Genomic DNA, 20,497 nt, shown 5'->3' with positions numbered 1-20,497 from the left:
AAGCTGAGGATGAACTGGAACACAAACATAACTCTTAAAATGTGTTCATCTGATGCTAAATTATTGTTCATGCCTGCAAGAAAAATGCCACTCTGCCAGTTGCATTTTGCATCATAACCCAAGGTACACATGCCAATAGACTACAGGAACTTCATGTAGGATCAGACAAAAAAAAATGTCAGTTCTGTGAGAGAAGCTGAGAGCTCAGCTAAATATGGAGAACACCTGGAACTGCTCCAAAATGTATGTTATCGCCAGAGTTCAGTATTTCTGCTGCACAGACTGAACATGGAGCAATCTTCAAAATCGAATGTAGAACTAATGGAATAAAAGGAGAGAAACTGTGAGGTCAAAGGTTTGTACTTTCCTACTTACTGTTGCATACAGATAAAAATAGCCTTGGTAACAGTTACTTGGAAACTAACAATGCACCAACTTGAACCAGCACACCTATTGTAAACACAACTGTTTACAGAGGACTCCCACGGAAAATCAGCTGTCATAAACCACACACTATGAAGCTGATGTTTGACCACAAGATTTTCCAGCTTTTGTTTAAAGAAAAAACAAAAATGTAACTGTCAATCAAATTTCAAACATACTGTACACAGCTTTGTGTAATATGTTTTGGAATCATGCTCAGCTATATGTATACTGCGGTGAAGTTCAAGATATATCTTCCAGACAATGAAAAATAATAAGCTCATCATCTAATGTTTGTTGAATGAATCCCATTGAAGCAGCGGCAAACTTCATGAATGAACATTTTCATTACAACATCCCCCCCTACTGATGTGACCAAGGCATGGCATTTTTGTGACTCAATTCAGATCTCCCTCTGTTCTCAATTCAAATCATCCATTCCCACATCAACAAACAGTTAAAACAAGCTCATGAAAATGTAAAAGAGTTAAAAATGCAATGTTGTAAAGTATTGCGTTACTCATTTTCCCACCATGATAGTATGTAAATTTTGTGTTTAGCACACAAGATTAGTCATACTCTGATTTTTCAGGATGGACAAGACATGAATATAAACCATCCGGATACTCATTACCAAGGCGATAAACTGTCAACACTTGCTACACACATAGTGCTCCAGTTGTAAGGAATATTCAGTGGCGAGTTGCACTTCTCCACTGCAAACAAATAATCATGACTATATGTATTTTATGAGTGTATAGCAGAATTATGCAGTTGTATAAGATGTCCTGGCAAGGGTTGATTCTCCATGTCTGACATCTCACAGTGGACGCCCCCATGAGCCAATTAATTATTCCCCCACCGCAGTCACATCTCACTGCGAGGGAAGAGCCCTCATGAATGAATTATGGGCAGTAAAATGTTTCCAGTCTAATTTGTTACTTAGTTGTATAAGAGGAGACGTGTTGATGGGACAGATGGCAGATAACAGGGTGATAAAATAGGGAATGGGAATTAGGTGCGTCTCCTTCTCTCACTACCTCTGTCTTTCTGTTTCTTCTATCTATCTTATTTCAGAGATAAAAAAAAACAAAAACAAAACAAAAAAAATCTTTGTTGTGTAGCCAATGCTTACATGGGGATGCTGCCAAAGGCACGAATGCATGCATAATGCATACACTGGTGTTGTATGCTTCCATTTGGTATCGTGCATAAAGAGGAAGCTTATAAGGTTATTCTGTGAACTCTGTTATTCTGTAAAGTTAATCATCCAATAAGAGGGTAGATAATGATGGATCTACAGCAATATAATGATGTATGTTTTCATGTCCTACTGAGAATAACAGGGGATGTAAGCTGTTCCAGGGAAATTTCACTGGTGGATCTTCCATTGCATCGTTGTGGGAATAAGTGCTAAGAGACAGTCTCTGTGGGAGAGGCAAAGTACAGTAAGACCCGATAATCATACCAACATAACACAGATCCGTATGTGTGTACGTGCATGCATGTGTTCAGTGTGTATTTGTGTGTGTGTACGTGCATGCATGTGTTCCTGAGTGTGTGTATGTGTGTGTGTTATGTGTTTTGCAGTCAAATCTGAGTCATGAAGCCTTCCTCCAAGGACTGAGAAGCATATATGTAACGGAAATCACTTTGTGTAAAACATACAGCCTTATATCTGAAGATTCGCTGTGGCCAATCCCCAGACAAACATTCACATCCACCGTGAAAAGGAGTTGACATAATTATAGGAAAGAAAAGAAAGAAAATCAGTAGTTTGTTACAAGACTGAATAGATTTGGATAAGCCAGGGGGACAGGAAATAGGGGCAGTTATATATTTTTGGTACATATGTGTAGTGCAGCACTTCTTTATGATTATGATGACGATGATGATGATGCTAAAGACATGCAGGAGTTGCATAATATTTGCTTTTGGGTATTAAAAAGCACACACACACACACACACACACACACACACACAATGATATATTATAACAATGTACCTGGTTAAAAAATAAAATAAAAGCTCAGTCAGAGAAGATCCTTGCCTCTTCCATGTTATGCTTGGATGAGAGGCCCCTGGTCACCCAGAAGATCCTATTTGGAAACAACATCATCACCTCTGATTTTTTAGTACAGTAAGTGCAATGATTTGTAACTGTAAGAGCAATCCCACAAATAAAAAGGCATAACCCAAATGCTAAATGAGTGATACACTTCAGTAATTGAGGGAAGCCTTGTGCATTTCTGCATCTGTATCACAGTTCCTGTGTTTATCCCTCTGTGGCCACCAGACAGTAACCCTGTCATCCCTGCTGGCAGCCCTGTCTCGCCTGATTGAGACAAATACCAAGGGTTCCCTCAGAGCTCATGTTTTCCTGGGCAGCAACTGTAGAGGTGGTGCCTGTGGCCATCACTACAGAGGGCTCAGCAGGAGGGGGGGGGGGGGGGTGCATTCCCCCAAGGTTAGGATCAGTGTTTTTTTATCTGTGTGATGGAAAGTGACTACGGTAACAGGTCTCAGGGGAGGATCCTGTTTAGAGGTGGCTGCACCACACACAATGCATCCCGGCCAGGACACACACTGCTTGCTGGGAGTGCCGAGCAGATGGCTGCAATTAAGGTGTTCTTTTTTGTTGGTAAATGGATGACTTTCTTTGTCTCTAGCTTTCAGATTTAATTATTTTGTCTTTACTCTTTGCCGAGGTCATTCTAAATGTCACACCAGAAATATGCTAAAACAGCGCTATGCTAAGTTTTGCAACAATCAAACTTTCATTTTGTCCTCATGTTTATGCAGCAGGTTGGCTCAAACCCTTTCCCTCTGCTCATGCCTTTCAGATCAAGAGGCCTGTAAAGTGATCCGTCGTGCTCTGTGGATGGCACAGTAGGATTTCACCAGCAGCGGGTCCCTCCTTTCCCCTGAAAAGCTTTCTTTACCACTCAGTGATCATCTATCAGCTCGGTGTTGATGAAGCATTAACTACACACTGTCTTGACCTTTTAAAAATAGAAACGGACGTTAGAGACATCTCATATCACACCACATCACTTGCCTCATTTGCAGCTGTCTGTGTTCTAGAACAATCCAGTTTATTGCACAGATGTATGTACTCTGGAAAACAGTACAAATAATAGGATCCTTAAAAAATCTTAAACATAAGAAAACAGGAAGTATAGGTAAAAAACATTAAACACATGCATGTACACACACACACTCACACTCACAAACACACAGCTCCTGATAAACCAAGACAAAAAAGGGTTAGGCTGTAATGAAATTTATTCGTTCACACAAAATTCTAAAAACCTTTCTACCTTGATATACAGAAGGTAGTTTCAAAGTCAACACAGTTTCCAACTAATGGATGGCAGAAGAGGGAACAACTCTGAGGCACTATACTACGTCACGCCGCTCCATTAATGCTGCTGAGCTACAGAGGAATGGATGCTTTGACTTGGAAACAGGCTTTATCCCTCTAAAAGTGGCTCTTTTGATGACAGTTTGGCACACACATGCTGCACTTCCTCCTGAATGCAGGAAGTTGGCCCCATTTTAATACTCAATCCATACAGGCTTATATCAAACATAGATCTGTGCTATGCAAGGGTATAAATAATGAAACATGCCCTTACAAGGAAAAAAAAAGGCCTACAGTCCAATTGCAAAGCATGATGAAATGCTCGATCTAGTGCCGTTACATAACTGTGGAATGAGTGATGAGGATAATAAACTAGCTGGAGTGGGACCAGGTAAAGTAACATGCTGGACAAGTCAACTGCAGCAAGCTAACACAAACACAGATTCATGCTCACATTTGTCCTCATAAATATAATCTGCAACTTAGTTCATGACTATAAATGTTCTCCTGTTTCCCTTGGCAACTTCACCTCTTTGAACATCTCAGCTTCTTGGTTACTGGCAAGGTCCCCTCTGTGTATTCTGGTTTACGAAACACCAAAACCACAGTGTTTTCACTGACAAATCCTCTGATCTACTTTCATTTATCATGCCTTCAAATGAGGGCATGCTCATTCTTGGTGGTTCTATAAATCTAACAGAGTCTTTAAATTTTGTTATTTAGTTTGATTTTTATCTCATTTCATTTCAAGTGAGCTGGGCATAGACGGCATCTGCATATTGGACCACAAATCTATTGTTTTTGATTTAATGTTACCTTTACCCTGCTTTTATCAAAGACATGTGCCCCTGTCTATCCTTGCATCTTCCGCTTGATTTGTACTACTAAGGCCATCTCTAATGCAAAAATCAGTTGCCTGTTCCAAAACCCCCCTGAGACCATGAGTAACAAATTTAATATTATTTCTCAAGACACGCTAACACCGTGGCTTCTTTAAAATAAATAGATAAATAAATGAATAAATAAATAAATATGAAGACTTATCTTAAAGCCCTCCCACAGCAAGACACACAGGCCTTAAAAAGACCAAACATTAATGTAATGCTAACAGAGTACAAATCAGTCTGGGCATTCTGAAAAAAAAAAAAAAAAAAAAAAAAAAAAATCTTAAGACAGAGTGTCAGAAAACAGTTAGGACTGCCAGGATTTCACATGTCTGAGACATCAACTGCAGAGACATTTCAGCCTCCGTCAGGATGTTGAGGCTTCCTCTGGAGAGTGTGAGGAGTTTTTCACTTTGCTCATTAAAAAGGTGAAGGATATTAGACTCTAGTTATCGCATTTTGGGCCTTATCTTTGTCTGTATCTGTCTCAATCTCTCAAACAAAATTCACATCTTACCCACTTGACATTTTGCCCACTTCATTTGAAAAAAAAAAAAAAAAGAGGGCCTTCATACATCTGTTCAACATTAATCATAATCAGATCTCTGACTACTACCACTGCTCCACTCCGTTTCAAACATGCAATGGTTCAATCTCAACTGTAGGGAAAAATGTTTATTTATTTATTTACTTATGTAGCAAGCTGCACTGTTTTAGAGAAAGAGAGGGGTAAAAAGAATTTCCTTTATGAACAGACATATACATTTGATCAGTTTAAATCAGATTGTAGAGCTCTCTATAGTACAGGTACTGCTCTTCTCACATGTTGTGGACAGCTAAAGTCTAGGCCAATTTCACGGCAACATTTCATACACTTGACCATTACATTCTGTCTTATTTTCAGCACAAATGTGAGTGATAACACATTAAAGTGTGTTTTACTTATGGACTGGGCAGTGATTGAAACAACAGAAATTAAAGGGAAGTTGAGGGGCAATTTTTTAAAATCGAAATCAGGGATACATTCCACATCAGAAAGCTCCTGTTGGATTACTTGAATTATTTTGTCTCTAACCTGCAGGTTGAAAATGTGGTGAAGCTGCAGACTTTCAGCCATAAGGTAAGCTAATTGGATTAAACGTTTTCTGAAACTAGTGCTGTTTGCTGCGATGCATTTGCACAATAGATCTTAAATTTGGATTTGTTTGTCTGCAGATTGTGCATTTTCAGTGACTGGTGTATCATCTATGCGGTAATGTGAAATGAATCAACTTCCTTCTAGCCAATGACAATGGATGAAGTATTCATCCAGCCAATATATAATTAACTTTGACGGATGATATTTTTTGAGCTGACTAGTTTTGTATGTCATGTTTCCTGCAGCAGGGGTCCAGTCAGTTTTTAAGGATGTGGCAGAAAATATTAAGTGCCTCCAATCATCTTCAAATGGAGAAATGTGAGAAAAATATGAATCAGGTGAATAACGTTTTCAAGGTAATGTTCATTCTTTCAAGTTTTTTTTTTTTTTTGTCATTTCTGCTTTAATAGACAGGTACAGTGGAGAGAGACAGGAGGAACAGAGAGGAGGGCTGACCTGCAGCAAAGGGTCTCATAATGGCACATGAACCACCAGTTGAACTACTGGGGCATCCATGTAATATCTATTCTTTTAGTATCATAGCAAAAACATCAAAAGACTGAAGGAGTTGGGATCAGGGAGACGGCAGAGAGTCGGCACCGTGGTTCTATTTGCTGGTCATATGGTCAGCAGTCGCATTATCACAGTACCTGACAAGTTTTCAGTGTTTGTTATATGACTTGATTGTTTTTTTGAGGGAAAATTATGACAAAAACACCATCAGAAATTGGTTTGCACACTGTGAGCAAAATACACATTCGAGGGAGGAGGTCCGACCATCACCCTTCTCCACCACTTCTAAAATTAAATTGAGAGCAGCAGCTTACATCAAGATACAAGTGTTTCAGCTATGTGGGTAATGCTATGCCGAGTATGTTTTAGTGTTTTGCAGAACAATTTCACCAGATGAGCACAGCCCCTGTTGCCCCAGTTAATTCTGGTCATTGACACCATGGCACTGCTATGTAGATGACAGGAGGCCCTATACATGTTCCTTTTAATACAAATGACTTCATTGTTTTAACTCACAGTCTGCCTATCAAAACCTAAATACAAGATGTCATAAAACTGTCTCACACAACAAAACCCCAAATCTGATTTTATCTGAATCTCTTTGAACATACAAAAGGGTAATCTGATTGAATCCTTCTGGGCTATGGGAACCCGGCTGTTAAAAACCTGGTTATGATATGCAACCTTGTCAATGGTCAAGTCAAGAGGGCTGTTCAGTCCTGTTTGCCGCAGTTGAGGAGCCTCTCTAAAATAAGGTCTTTTCAATCTTTCACAGACCTTGAGAAAGTTATCAACGCTTTCATCTCACCTTGTCTAGACTACAGTAACTCCCTGTACTCTGGCCTGAGTTGCTCTCCTATTCGCAGCTAGTGGAAAATGCAGCAACAAGGCCTCTAACACCCTGCTGGTTAGCTTTAGAATTGATTTTAAGATTTTAAGACTTTACTGGAGTAGTTTGAGGCTCAGTGTGATCTAACGCTCAGTTACATCATCGACCTTTTAACTTCGAAAGAGCCGATGAGTAGCCAGGAATCCTTGAATAAGGCTCTTTTGGCTGGTCCAGACTTTTGTTAGGCAATGGATTTCCTTTTCTTACATTTTATTTGTAATTTCTCAAGCGATATAGCCTATTTTTACTAGTTGTCAGACTTTAATAGCATTGCAAGCATATTTGTATGTATTATGATGGGCAAAAAGTAATCAAGACAATATTGATTAGCCACTTCTTTACCATGTCCCCTGTGTGCTGTTACATCATTTCCTGAGGTAAAATGTATTATTTCTCACTACTTCTATGCCTTTGAAATCTGCATCTCTCATGTATGTTGAATTGTAATTCAGTGACATTACAATGATAAATCTGTGGTAAGCACAATGTATTCCTTGAGCCCTAGGCCCCAGCCTAATAATTCTCTGCTCTCTAACAACAAAATTCACAGCTACTCAAAAATGTGATTTCCTGCACTGGACAGGGTAATTGCCCCAGCCCCCCTCAGTGGGAATCATTAGGCTATTAGAGCAAACACCCTGTAGGACATGATATGTTGTCCTCACCGGTAAAGTGACTTGTGTCCGTGGGAAGAACTAAACAGGATAAAGACTGATTATAGAGCTGCACTGAGGAAAATAGTCCAGTATACGGCAGATTAGTGGCTACAGAGAGGGTGACATAGCTGAAATATTGATTATCTGTTGGCACGGCAGGAACCAATCAATTGCGTGACCGCACATGGCAGTGCGCGCGGATATAATCCAACCTCATGAGCATGACTATGTAACTGCATTGATACAACCATATACAATAATGAGATGCATCATATTAGGCAACATCCAAATTAAGTACCATATACTGGGACAAGCTGGGGACACTTCAAGAATAAAGCTGTAAAACTGAACAGAGCCTCATCGTGAAATGTAAAGATGTGGAAGCGAGTTATGAAAGACTAAAAAAAGAAAAGGCTTTTCATGATAAGGAAGGGAACATGTTGATCTTGACAATTCTCACTGGACAGGAAACTCCCAAAGAGATGATTATGAAAGAGCATGATTAAAGTGTGGGCTTTATTTTAGGCCATGTGCATCATTAGGATTGTGCTTGTGTGTGTATTTTTGCGCATGTGTGCGTGCGTGTATCACTTCTAAGCAAAGTTTGGACTGGGAGTGTTGAGAGGCCAGAGCATGTCGAGGGGGTTAGAGAGGCCATGCAGGCTAGAGAAGTTAAGGCAATGCTAGTGCCAAGAGATGCTTGGAATGGGAGTGACCCCTGTAGCATTCATTACCAACATCCTCTCACTTACTTTCTGCTCCATTTGACTGAAGACCCTTTCTGCTGCTCACACTGGTCACTCAGTGAAGGCACTTACTTTGCCCAGAGCAAAACTGAGACCATCTTGCAACAGCTTTCTGCATGGTTCCATATTTCAACCATCCTCCTTTATGTCAAATGTCTTCAGCGGAGAATTAATTTTAAGTTTGCATATAATTGCACATATATGATATGAGTGTGTTGAACCCATAATCGATCCCTAACCCTAACAATGGACCTGCTTTATTTAGATCTAGTTGTCGGTGGAGGCAAGAATGGCAGACGTGCATGTTGAAAAGAAAACCAGGAGGTTCATTAAAACATGAAATCAATCCAAAGCCGGTTACATCTCCTACTGCTCCTAATAATTTCTGAAGCTCGATGGGCTTTATTGAGCATCCATGAAATGGGCCCTGAAGTTTGATGGTGAGAGAGGCTGCGGCCTGAAATTAATACAGCATAAGGCATTCAGAGAGCAAAGGGGAAGCTCACTTCGGCCAGGCTGTCTGTTAACTGTGATGTGACTTCATCCTATCTGAAGGCTGATTAATAGCTCTGGGGGCATAAACATGTTTTAGTTACATTCAGTCGTGGTTGTGTATAATAAAACTCCATCGAATCTTGATAGTAATTTTGTACCTTATCTTTGAAAACGGTTATCAGATGGTGTTTTGTGGCCATCGATGGTCGTAAGGTTGTTTCTTTGTTAGATTGTAAGCCATGAACTTGACAGCAAAGCTATTAGGAGGAGAGATGATGATATGTAAGCCCATAACATTACTACCTCACGTTATTGTCCTTATCCCATTGCCCTATCCTATGTGATTTCATAGCATGTCAGCTTTATGCAGCCATGATATATCCTGATGGGCAGAATTACATTGACTTTATGACTAGCACTCTACATTCATTGAATGTGGGTTGGATTGCTGTATTGAGGAGGAAGCCTGAGTCCTCGCTGTGCCAGTGTCATTGCCCTTATCTCTCTGGAATAATGAATATTGGTGATCACAATGGATTTTAAAGAGGAGCCGGTTATTATGTGTGTGGGATTCGTCAATTTGTTCTATTGGTCTTTTGCCCTATTAGTCACAATGTGGGTGCGCTGAAGAGGTTTTAGTGCTGTTCTCTAAACATCACATATGGCATTACATTTAAGCCAAGTAACGGTGAATAGTAACAGACAGTCGTATAATTCAATGCTAATATGTACTAAATGTATCTCAGCTGTTCACCTTGTCTATATATTTTATTTCAAGGACGCCAAACAATAAATTTACTCACATCTTCGGTAATCATACGTACAACAATCTAATTTACACTCACAATCAGACGCAAAATAGCAGAGGGAAATTTTATATATGTGAATATTTAAAACCATTCGAGTTATTGTTTTGGCCTTCAGCTCTGTTTCCGGACATCAGCAGCTGTGTTGTGGGCAACCTGAAACAGGGTGCTCAACGGGCAAAGAGCCTAATGGGAGGGAACGGAAGCTGGCTAAAATTTGTTTACATGCGCAGTTTGTGTGTGTGTGTGTGTGTGTGTGTGTGTGTGTGTGTGTGTGTGTGTGTGTGTGTGAGGGAGACAGAGAGACAGAGGGGGGAAAGTCTTTGGTCATGACTCGGTTCATAGCAGCTGTCCATTTGCTGGTCAGCCTTTGCTCAAAGCAGTGCCAAACAAACACTGCATTCTCCTTCTCTGATTGGTGGAGATCTTGGCTGTGGGCATTCTGGGTGAGTTGCGGGGTGAAGGGGAGCGGATGGGTTTAACACTGCTAGTGGACATGGACATAGATATGGGCCTAACCCAGCAGTCCCTGAAGAGCCATGGCTTAGGCAAAAGTACAAGTTCCTAACTTAGACTGCTAAAGTCTGATTATAACGGTTAGCACATTTTACATATATAGTTGAAAGATTCAGTACATAGATTTTTTTTTTATTTTATGAAAAAAAAAAGTTATTTCTTGAATAGCAGTACATCATAATATTTGGTGATCGTACACATTATGCTCTGCTCCTGTATTAACATTTTTTCCTACTCAATAGTTGAAATAATTTTATTGTCATGATGTTTCTCACGACTGTTTAATCATTATGTAAGCTTTTGCAGGAACTTGCACCCTTTGCTTTTTACCACTTGCTACATCGTTTTGAGCTTAAAATTGCACTGACCCTCCTCACAGAACAGGGCACAATTAAGCATTTTCAATACCAGAACATTTTTCAATAGATTGTTTATCTGTGAGCTTCGGCTGGCCAAGTATGTCATCATCCAGCGCTAGGTGATGCTTATTATGCTTTGCTGGATACTGGGGTTGACAGGCTGATTTATCTATCTTGGCTCTAATCATTTCTAGTCACTTGGAAAAAACACTCATCCTTAAAAATGGACAACAATTTGGCTTGAATATCCACCCCTTTAAAGAAGATCACATTAAGATACTGGCTATGGGCTAATGTTGCTCTGTTCATATGGACAATGAAAAACTCAACCACTACCTTTTTTCTTTATGTTAATGTCACTTCACCAAGCAGACTATCTAACCGCTAATCCTAAACACAGCATGTTCTACTGATCTTTAGTCTTACTGATTGCCCTCCCTATTTGTAACTTACAGTGGATGAAGTGTCGGCAAAATTACTGAAATGTTAATTGTAGATATGAATATGTATACATATCTGTGCACCACATCCTGGTTGTTTTGAACAAATAAAATTGCCTTCCCTCTTTTCAGTTTGCCCTTTTGATGTCACACATTAAAAAATACAGACATGATGCATAAAGATATTTTATATGAAAAACTCTAGCTTTCATCACATCGGTAGCTTCTAAATGTTGGATAACAGCTTGGAATAATGAGATCATTTTACTGGAATTACAAATAAACCTTCTCAAATGTGTGATTACTCCTCAATCTGGCTTCGGGATAGGTAGCTGATAGTGTTGATGGCCCTTTTTTTTTTTTTTTTTTTTCAAGGTCCTAAAAATGTCTGAGCCAGCTCCTGTATACTATCTGATGTTCCAATTAATAGCTGTAACATCTCTTTTGATCTGGAAAAGGTCAAACAGATAACATATGACATGAATGACTCCATATACGCCCACTTCTGCATGATGACACTCATGAATACAGTCTTCAGACTATCCCATATGTTGGCCTTTTAAGGTTGTACAGTAAAACTGGAGGCGGCCCATTTATCTCTGGCCATCTCCGCGCACCTCAAACCAAGTTATCTTTCCCTATCAGGAGAAAAAAGCCTGTTAAAACTCACGAGGGAGCCACTGGCTGCCGGCTGCAGCCTGGGCAATCAAGAAGAAGTATTCTAATGATGCCTGACAAAATTGTCAGACGATATCCTCCTGGGTGCAATGATACTTTACATTACAGTAGACGGATCGATAGGGAGGTTGACATGAGAGGCCTCTGCGGAGAGAGGATGCTGGAGAGCCTGCGGTGTACCGCTCCAGGGGCTGTGCTCACTCCACTCTGAGTCAAAATCCACCTGACCTCACAGGACACATATGTACGAACACCGTGCACACACACACACACACACGTTGTGCACTTGGCTTGTGTGAATGTACGTACACGCTCGTCTGTGGTTTTGTGCGTGCATGTGTGTGTGTGCTGTGCTTTTGTGTGCCTACCTGCTAAGTGTCCATGTAGGTGTGTTTGTGAGCACATGTGCAGACCTTTCATTAGTAATTGCATAATTGATGGTAACCCCTTACATTCACAAGTTTCTTTACAGTAAGGCTTTATATAGTGACATAGCATAATTATTATGCTGTGTAAAGAAATTCAATCAGGAAACATTTTGTTTCTAAGTGGCCCACATCCCTGAGGAACCAGTTATCACAGACAACTGACAAGACCTGGGCGCCACAAAACTAGGTCATTAAAGTGGATTAATGCTGTAATTCAGAGAGATGAACACACAACACAACCCCACTAATGAACCCCTCCAGTCTCTCATCAAGCTTTCTGTGCTGTGGTTAATATTGTTTACACAAACCTCAGCTTTTTCTCTCTGCTCCTCATTCTATATTACATTGGGCATAGGGAGTTTTAATAAGTCTTCAATACCAGACAGAGCACAACTCTAGTTTGTATCATGACAGATGTGGGAGATGTATTGAAGTTATACATGGAGGATACTGGCTGTACAGAATGGGAGAGCTGAAGAGGTTTCATGATGTGTGTTTTAGGTATGTGTTACATCCAGATAAATGATTCCTAATTTTACTTTCATTTTTGGAGGGCATTTGCAAAATGATGGATACATAAAGTGACCTAATGAGACAATATTACTATGTATGAGCACATGTTAAGTTATTTCCCTCCAATTTGGTGGCTGTTACATTTGTGGGTGTAAAATAAATCATCAAGGAGGCAAGAGTACAGTTCTCATGCCTGATTGCTGAATTCTAAATGAAAACAAGGGAAAGCATAGCTGGATAAGATTTATAGTATGTTTTCCTGACCAAAAAAAAAAAAAAAAGAAAGAAAGAAAGAATAAAAAAACCTAAATGGGTCAGTTGCTCTTGAGGTCATAAAGGGGTCATGTGTGTTTCTTTTTATTGTAGGTTTGTTAATGTAGCTCACTGGCAGCCAGTATCTAACACCTGTGAGGGGTAAACTCCCCAGAAATACTGATGGATATCCACTTTCACATACTCACGGAAGGACTGACATGTGCCATTTGTGCTGAGAAGTCACACTGACAGGCATGGGTGTGATCTTTTTGGATTTGAAGAATGAGATGCCATGAATGATGACTGCAATAGGAACACCGGAAACCAAAATCACCACTGGTACTAACTTGCAGTATCCTGACATAAAATTTCTCAAGTTGGAAAACTTCCTTTTACTTGCTAGTCTTGAGAGGATCCCACACTGCTGAGGACAGGTATAACCCGAAGAACACAGTGTTTACTTTCCTTTTGTCTGTGATGGAAAACCTCAAATCCTTGGAGAAATGTACTCTTAGAGCAGAAACAGTACAGTCCTGAACAACACTAACTGGCCTCCAGTCTCCAGAGATGAAGCCACAGAACACAACTGAGCTTTGCAACTTTAACATGTAGTGTATCTGAGTGTTTTGTAATCCAGAGGACTTGTTGTGTAGTGACCTTCTAAAGATATGAGGAATATTATAGCTCTTTTTCCACAGAGAATGCTGCTTTGATTATGCCGCTACTTACTATGCACTCTCTAAAATAGCCTGTAAATGCATATCCTTTGTTCAACATTATGTGTTATTCAATTCACTCAGCCTGTCAAAGTAATAGTGATATCAGCTGTTGCAGTGCGCTGTGTAAGGCTACTGTACTCTGCAGCCCTGCTTCAATAATGCTTAGATCACTTGGCACTGGCACACGCAAGCATCCCTACCAACCTATCACAGGTGAGTCTTAGTACCTGTGACATTATGACGGGAAAGGGATTTCATGTACAGCTGGGCAATAAATTAACACATTTTTGGATGCGTAAAGCAGCTAGAAGTCTTAATTAAGACACTGTGGGGGGAAATCAAATTGTACATCACATACAATGAACAGCGCAGTAAATGCAAATCTTCCTGCGGGGCACACACACACATGCACCCCAAACCAATGCAGAAAATCCACGGCTACTTCACTTACATAGTTATCTCCAAGAATGCTCGCTGAAATGGCTTAAGACAATAGTCTCAGTCAGATCATAAAAATTTCTGAGAGCATCAGTGATATGACGGCGCAGAAACCACGTGTTTACGTAATGGAAAGCCAATCTTTCAATTTAACCCCTCCTCCCCGTCTATTTCTAACAGAGGTCCGATGCGAAGGGAAATTCATGCAAATATTTTTATACAAGCGCACCGTACTTTTGGAGTGGCGTTGTGGTGAAAAAGGCTGTGGAATATACCCCACAAGGAAGAAAGAGATACTCCAGGAATCACGGGCAGACATCAAGAAACCAAACCTGGCTTTAACAGAAACGTTGCAGTGGGGGACTAAAAGAAATGAAAACTGAGGTTGTCGGAATTTGACCTCACCAAACAAGCTGGTTTATACGAGAAACCAAGTGGACTTGATCCGGCAATGTGTTGTTTTGTTGGGGCTATCATTGCAGCAGTCTGTGCATAGGATGCATCCTCCCTTGGCTTTTGATGCTGTGCAGATCCACCCTCCTCTCCTCAGAGTGATGAACTAATAGGCAATGATTTTCTCCTCGGAAATCCACCGTGTTTCACTGTTTTCACGTTAGTTCTGTTTGTTTACTGGCCGCACGTCTCCTCCCGGTGCGACACATGCAATTTATAGAGTATATTTTCTATTATCGACTAGTTGAGGTGGCATCCTTTATACGCCAGAAGAAGAAAAAACACCTTAATTACGAAGTCTGACAGATAGTGAATATTTTGCCACGTGAATGAAAACGCATAGGACTTGGATATACCTATTTTTCTATGATACAATTGGTAGCCTTGTCCTGGAGAACTGATCCAATTGTGTTATTATGCAACCGCAAGGATCTCATCTATATCTGGGTGTTTAAGCCACTGGATTGCTCTTCGCCCAAATCAATGTGGTTTCTTTGGAACATTTTCAGCAAAGGAACGCATATGCTGCAGTGTCTTTGTGGCAAGAGTCTTAAGAAAAACAAGAATCCAAGTGGTAAGCTCATCATCACCATTATGCCTACTTCTCCGTTTCGCTGCGAACCGGTCTGTGTGTGTGTGTGTGTGTGTGTGTGTGTGTGTGTGTGTGTGTGTGTGTGCGTGTGCGTGCGTGCGCGTATGCGTGCGTGCCTGTATCTCTGTTATTCGTTTGTTTGTTGTAATGGTGATAGATCTGCAATCATATTTATGCAGCGAGTGGATGCAGAGGCGCTGGGAGGGGGTTGGGAGGGGGGGACAACTTATCCTGTGCAGCTACTATCGGCGAGCCCAGGCTTGGGGACGCGCAGCGCACAGACACAAAAAGCCCCCCTGCATCACCAAGGCACCGTGATCTCCTAACTTTTTAAATAGCGCGCAGATAGATGTTATTTCAATGCCTTCAGTGGCGAGAGGGATCGAAATTGGGCACCGCTACTCGCTGATTCTGCCCAACGTGATTCCCCATAACCAGGTTTTCAATTCTCGGGCTCACTGCAGCAGCATTCCCCTCTGCAACACCACTTCTCGGTTAAATGGGCTACTCGCTATGTTTTCAGCGAGCCAGCTGGAGGAGACAGACTATTCTTTCATGTCTACCTCTAGGCTATCACAGGGCAACATTCATCATTCAGGCCCGGGGAAGATGATTTTTATGTTCACTTAGTTGATATATTTTGTATAACAGGCCAGAGAAGTATAGGTGCGATTGGGGCACGTAGAGGGATTCTGGGCTCCACTGCACTAATGCAAATCCTCCACTTGAGCAATCGGCATAATTTCAATCCGAACATTACCCCCCTTTTTTAAGCAATGCAAGCGGTAGTCTGCGTTCAGCATCATTTCAAGTTACACCACGCATTTACAATAAAACTGTTAAATATCGGAGAGCTTCAGTGAGCAAACACTGTTTATTTCAACAGGCTGTTGTAGGAATGAAAGAAAACCCCTTGGTGGACAGCATGTTGCCCAGGCTACTTGTTGTGGGTTTGAAGTTGATGTGCTCAGCAGCACTGTTTCTTTCCTCGACATTGCCACTGCAGTATAGTAGATCATCATCATACCGTAGCTTAGCCGTTTTGCCTTGCTGACACCGCAACAAGCAATGACAAAACACACCATCTACTAAGCTTAACATCCTGTCTAATTTGTATAATGTGCTTTATTACCAGAATGCCCAGAGTGGCGTTTCCAGACGCCTAATGATGAACAGTACTACCGTCTCTTAAGATGAAAAAAAAACCTCAAGCTGGGGTGAAATAACAAATGACTAAGTGCTGCTCAGTGGAGAAGCTGCAGCAAAAATACTAACTTCCTCAAGTCCTGCTCCAGGGACAGATGTAACCAAATCTACACCGTTCAGCCAATCAATCACAACTGAGACACACTGTCAGATGTCTGCAGTTTTAAGCTCTGTGACTTTCATCTGAACAGTAGCCCACATCTATCTTGTGGAAGCACTTCTTTAAATGTTGAGCTGCGGATGATGTGTGCACAATATCATCAGGGTTTGTGCTGAAGCAGCAGATGGACTAGGGCTTGTGGTTGACTGGGATATGAAGTAGGCCAAGATGCAGACTGTGTCAGTGGGATGCAATAGCTATACAACTCCTTATGACTGAAAGGTGCTGGCCACTAAGAAAATGTTGAAAAATGTTGCTCTGTCCCACACAGTACAGCATGCAACAAATTCATTTTAGCTACAGAGGTGTGTTAAAGGGTTCCAATACCTTTTTGTACTAAGGCAGAGCAGGCTCTGTGTGGCCCTCATGTCAGGAGAGGCAAATAGGGAGGCAGGCATTTCCTACATATTGCACACTAGGCCTGAGCTGCAAGGCCCTAGATTGAATGTAGTGCTCCAGCTCCTAGGCTGTATTTTTAGTAACACAACATAACTGAGAGAACAGTGAGAGAGACTTAGCCATCCCAGCTCTATCAGTAGGATATTCAGTCTTTGGCAACTTAGAAACATCTGTGTAAGGATACAGAGATGGTCAAATGTATCTCTCTCCTCACATGAAACTTAAGCATACTTGCACCGCTGATGCATCTGAAAAGTTTTTAAGTATCGGTTCTATAAGGGCCTTCTGCTCCAGCAGATGGCACTTGCTGTTTGCCTAGTGTGGGCTAATATTTGCCTGGCAGAGGTAAAATAGCTCTTTCACACTGTGCTTGTATGTGTTTATCTGTTGGTGTCAGGAGTGTGTGTATGCATGCGTGTGATCTTGTGTTTTCTCTTAGGTAAGCATGGGTTTGTTTGTAATCTACATGAAAATTGATTTCTTCAGTGACCAAAAACAAAGTCACTCTTCATAGCAGAGAGCTGATTTATTCAGCAGATGAAAGCTTCCCTCATCAGCGATTTACATGTTGGAAGATGAAAACATAATCATGTTAGCAACTCCTCCACCATTATGTATAATTTTAACAGTATCATAGGTATGAGTCATTGCAACTTTATTTGCTTTATTTCAAGCTGTATGCTTGCGATTGTAGAACTTTTGAGAATTTTGGGGCTTCATTGCAGATATAATGTCAGGCATGTTTTAAGGAACATCTGACCTTTTCTTTTATATCTCTGTTTAGATGTAACCAGTTGTTTGCCCATTTCTATTTTTCCCTATCATTATCTTTCTGTGCACATGGAAAACCTCTCTGTCCAAATAACTAGCCTTTTCAATAGCCCTAAAACTGTACGATTCATTTGCCTTGCACAACACTCCATCTATAGAAATGGGGAAAAAAAAAAAACATCCACTCTTTTGTTTCAAGCTAAGTGATTATGACAGAGGTCCCAGGTGTTTTGATGGCCAAAAAAAGGTAGATGGGCAAAGAGGCAGTGCATTTTGACATAGACTACAAATCGGCATTGTTTAAGTGGAAGCCACATGTCAGAGAGCACTGTTTCAGTGTAGCTTAATGGGTACAACATGGCACTGACATTACATGGGTTAAGGGCTTGGATCCCTTTGGAGCCGTCCACATGCAAAGACTAAGTTGCCACAATGCTTTACAGGGCAGGGGATAAGAGGAACCATCAAGAGATATATTCTGATGCATGGGAACATGTTGGGTCAAACTTACAGCAAGCAACTCGCCTCCTTCGTGCATAAGGCACTGCGCCATCATGCAAACACTCCACATCCACTCCTATTCCTACTGCAAATGCGCCTCACCACACCAAAGACGTACCAAGTCCCTGAAGTGGCTGATCATTTCATTTTCTATGCATAATATTCTCTGCTTTTAGCTGTGTCACTTTTTTTTTTCTAGTATGATCTTTTCAGAAGCTGTGGCTTTGTTGCATCCATGGTAGATCAGCCTCAGGGTTGCTGGTCTGGTAGATCTGGCATTGCTGGCCTCCCTTTAATGTTCACTCTCATGTCCCAGCAAGGGTACATGTCTGTTTGAGTAAGCATACAATGTGATTCATTAATTCAATTAAGTAATGAAGTAGCTGAGTGGAATGGATGGAGATACATATCACCCTGCAGCACGTGTGCCAGTAATAGTTGAGTGAGCGACAGCATAGTTGTCATCATAAAATCAAGAAAAAGTAATTGGATTATACATGTAACATGAATGACAGTGGCTTTTAATTATGGCATTTGCCAGTAAAGGGTGGAGGGTAAATTTATCTTATAAGCTGTCATATGTGCAGTCAATACAGAAGTTTACTGAATGCTTATTGGGTTGGTTTGAGTCAGTCGTTAGATATGCTACATGTGGAGGGGGAGTAGCCAGGTTATTGTTAGTGGGTGAAGTAAATAGTTGGCCTCCTTAAGAGTAGCACAGTGGCAGCACACTGACAGGAAAGTGACAGTACATGTCACAGAACGCACAGGCATCTGCTTGACGGTGGTTCATAGCATATCAAGAGAAGCTCAACTCTGCGTCGTGTGACAGAGCCAGGAGGCCATGGCATGCTGCTGCCCTTGTTTGCTCCCCAACTTGAAAGCAGCATTAGCCTGAACCCTTAACGTGACCTCACATCCAGCTGCAGCCCCTAGATAATTCATACAAAGTTCTTGGACCTGCTCAGAAGTTTTGACATAGGGATTTGTCTGCTCCGGCATGCCCACCTACAGTGACCACAACAAGGCCATAACTGTGGAATAGCACTGCAGAAAACATTTCAATTTGTGGCACACAGATGGCAAAGTGCAAAATCTATGAATGGAAATTGATTTTGGCTTCACTGAAAATCATAAATCCTTTTGAATTCTATAAACAGTAAACTAGATGGCGGATACTTAGTAAGAAAAGGAACTTCGGTTGTTTCAGAATGGCTCCTTAATAAGGTTAATAATGATATGTTTTTTGTCGTCATATCAGGTTTATAAATCTACGAGTGTAAAATATTGTTTTCACCATGTTGTTTGCTGAGTAGAGTGTGAAGAGTCTTTCATAGTGTAATCTGAAATTAGGTGTGCATTTTAATAACCAGATCCTGCTGATGCTGATTCTGCTGATAGCCAGATTCTCCATGCGATTCTTACCTCATCTCAGAGCGAGAGCAATATATCTTAAATTCTGAGTTCTGGTCTTTGTAAATAATGGCTGGTAGTACACACACACACACACACACACACACACACATATATATATATATATATATATATGTGTGTGTGTGTGTGTGTGTGTGTGTAATTATAACATAGTTAATTCATGTGTGACACACACCCATGCTTGTTTAATTTGTGGCAACAGAGAAAAAAGCCAGGCATCAGCCCCAAGTATAATTAAAGGGGCTGGATAAGATTCACACAAGAACTCCTACAATTAGAAGAACAACAGGGTTGGCTAAAAATAACCTCCTCCAAGCACCAATGGCATGTTGCTAGGTTTCATACAAAAACACTGCAGTAAGTTTGTAATTGGTCAAACTGCAACGGCTGTCCTGATAATAGAAATGGGTTTTCTAGGTGCCATACTACGCTTGATGCACTAGAAGGAAAAGAGGCTGCACAGGTGACGATACCAGCAAGCGCTCACACATTTATTAAGGGACCCTCTGAAAACAGTGCTATGCCAAACTATTTTTGTTACAGTGATGAACTTCTTATTTCTAAAAGTAGTTGACAGTCCACTTATCCTCGCAACACCGTGGAGACAGATAGAGACAGAGAGGATAAAAGTGTGACAGCGCTATGAAGCACAAGTTTGTTTCCAAAGTATCTTGAGCTTCATTGTAGGTTAAAGGCAATGACTAATGTGTGTGTGTGTGTG

General features: G+C 40.9%; 1 protein-coding gene across 1 annotated transcript in view; it reads left to right on the top strand.

Annotated features, from left to right (window-relative positions):
- Positions 1-14,985: 14,985 nt before the first annotated feature.
- Positions 14,986-20,497, top strand: part of fgf14 (fibroblast growth factor 14) — a 108,259-nt gene continuing 102,747 nt past the window's right edge. Inside the window, exon 1 of the mRNA XM_030081169.1 lies at positions 14,986-15,287. Coding sequence (XP_029937029.1) covers positions 15,080-15,287 — 208 coding nt within the window. The 5' untranslated portion in view covers positions 14,986-15,079. The remainder of the gene's footprint in view (positions 15,288-20,497) is intronic.

The sequence above is a fragment of the Myripristis murdjan genome, chromosome 21 (assembly GCF_902150065.1).
Source record: "Myripristis murdjan chromosome 21, fMyrMur1.1, whole genome shotgun sequence".
Taxonomy (NCBI): domain Eukaryota; kingdom Metazoa; phylum Chordata; class Actinopteri; order Holocentriformes; family Holocentridae; genus Myripristis; species Myripristis murdjan.
This window is presented reverse-complemented; position numbering and strand designations above follow the sequence as displayed.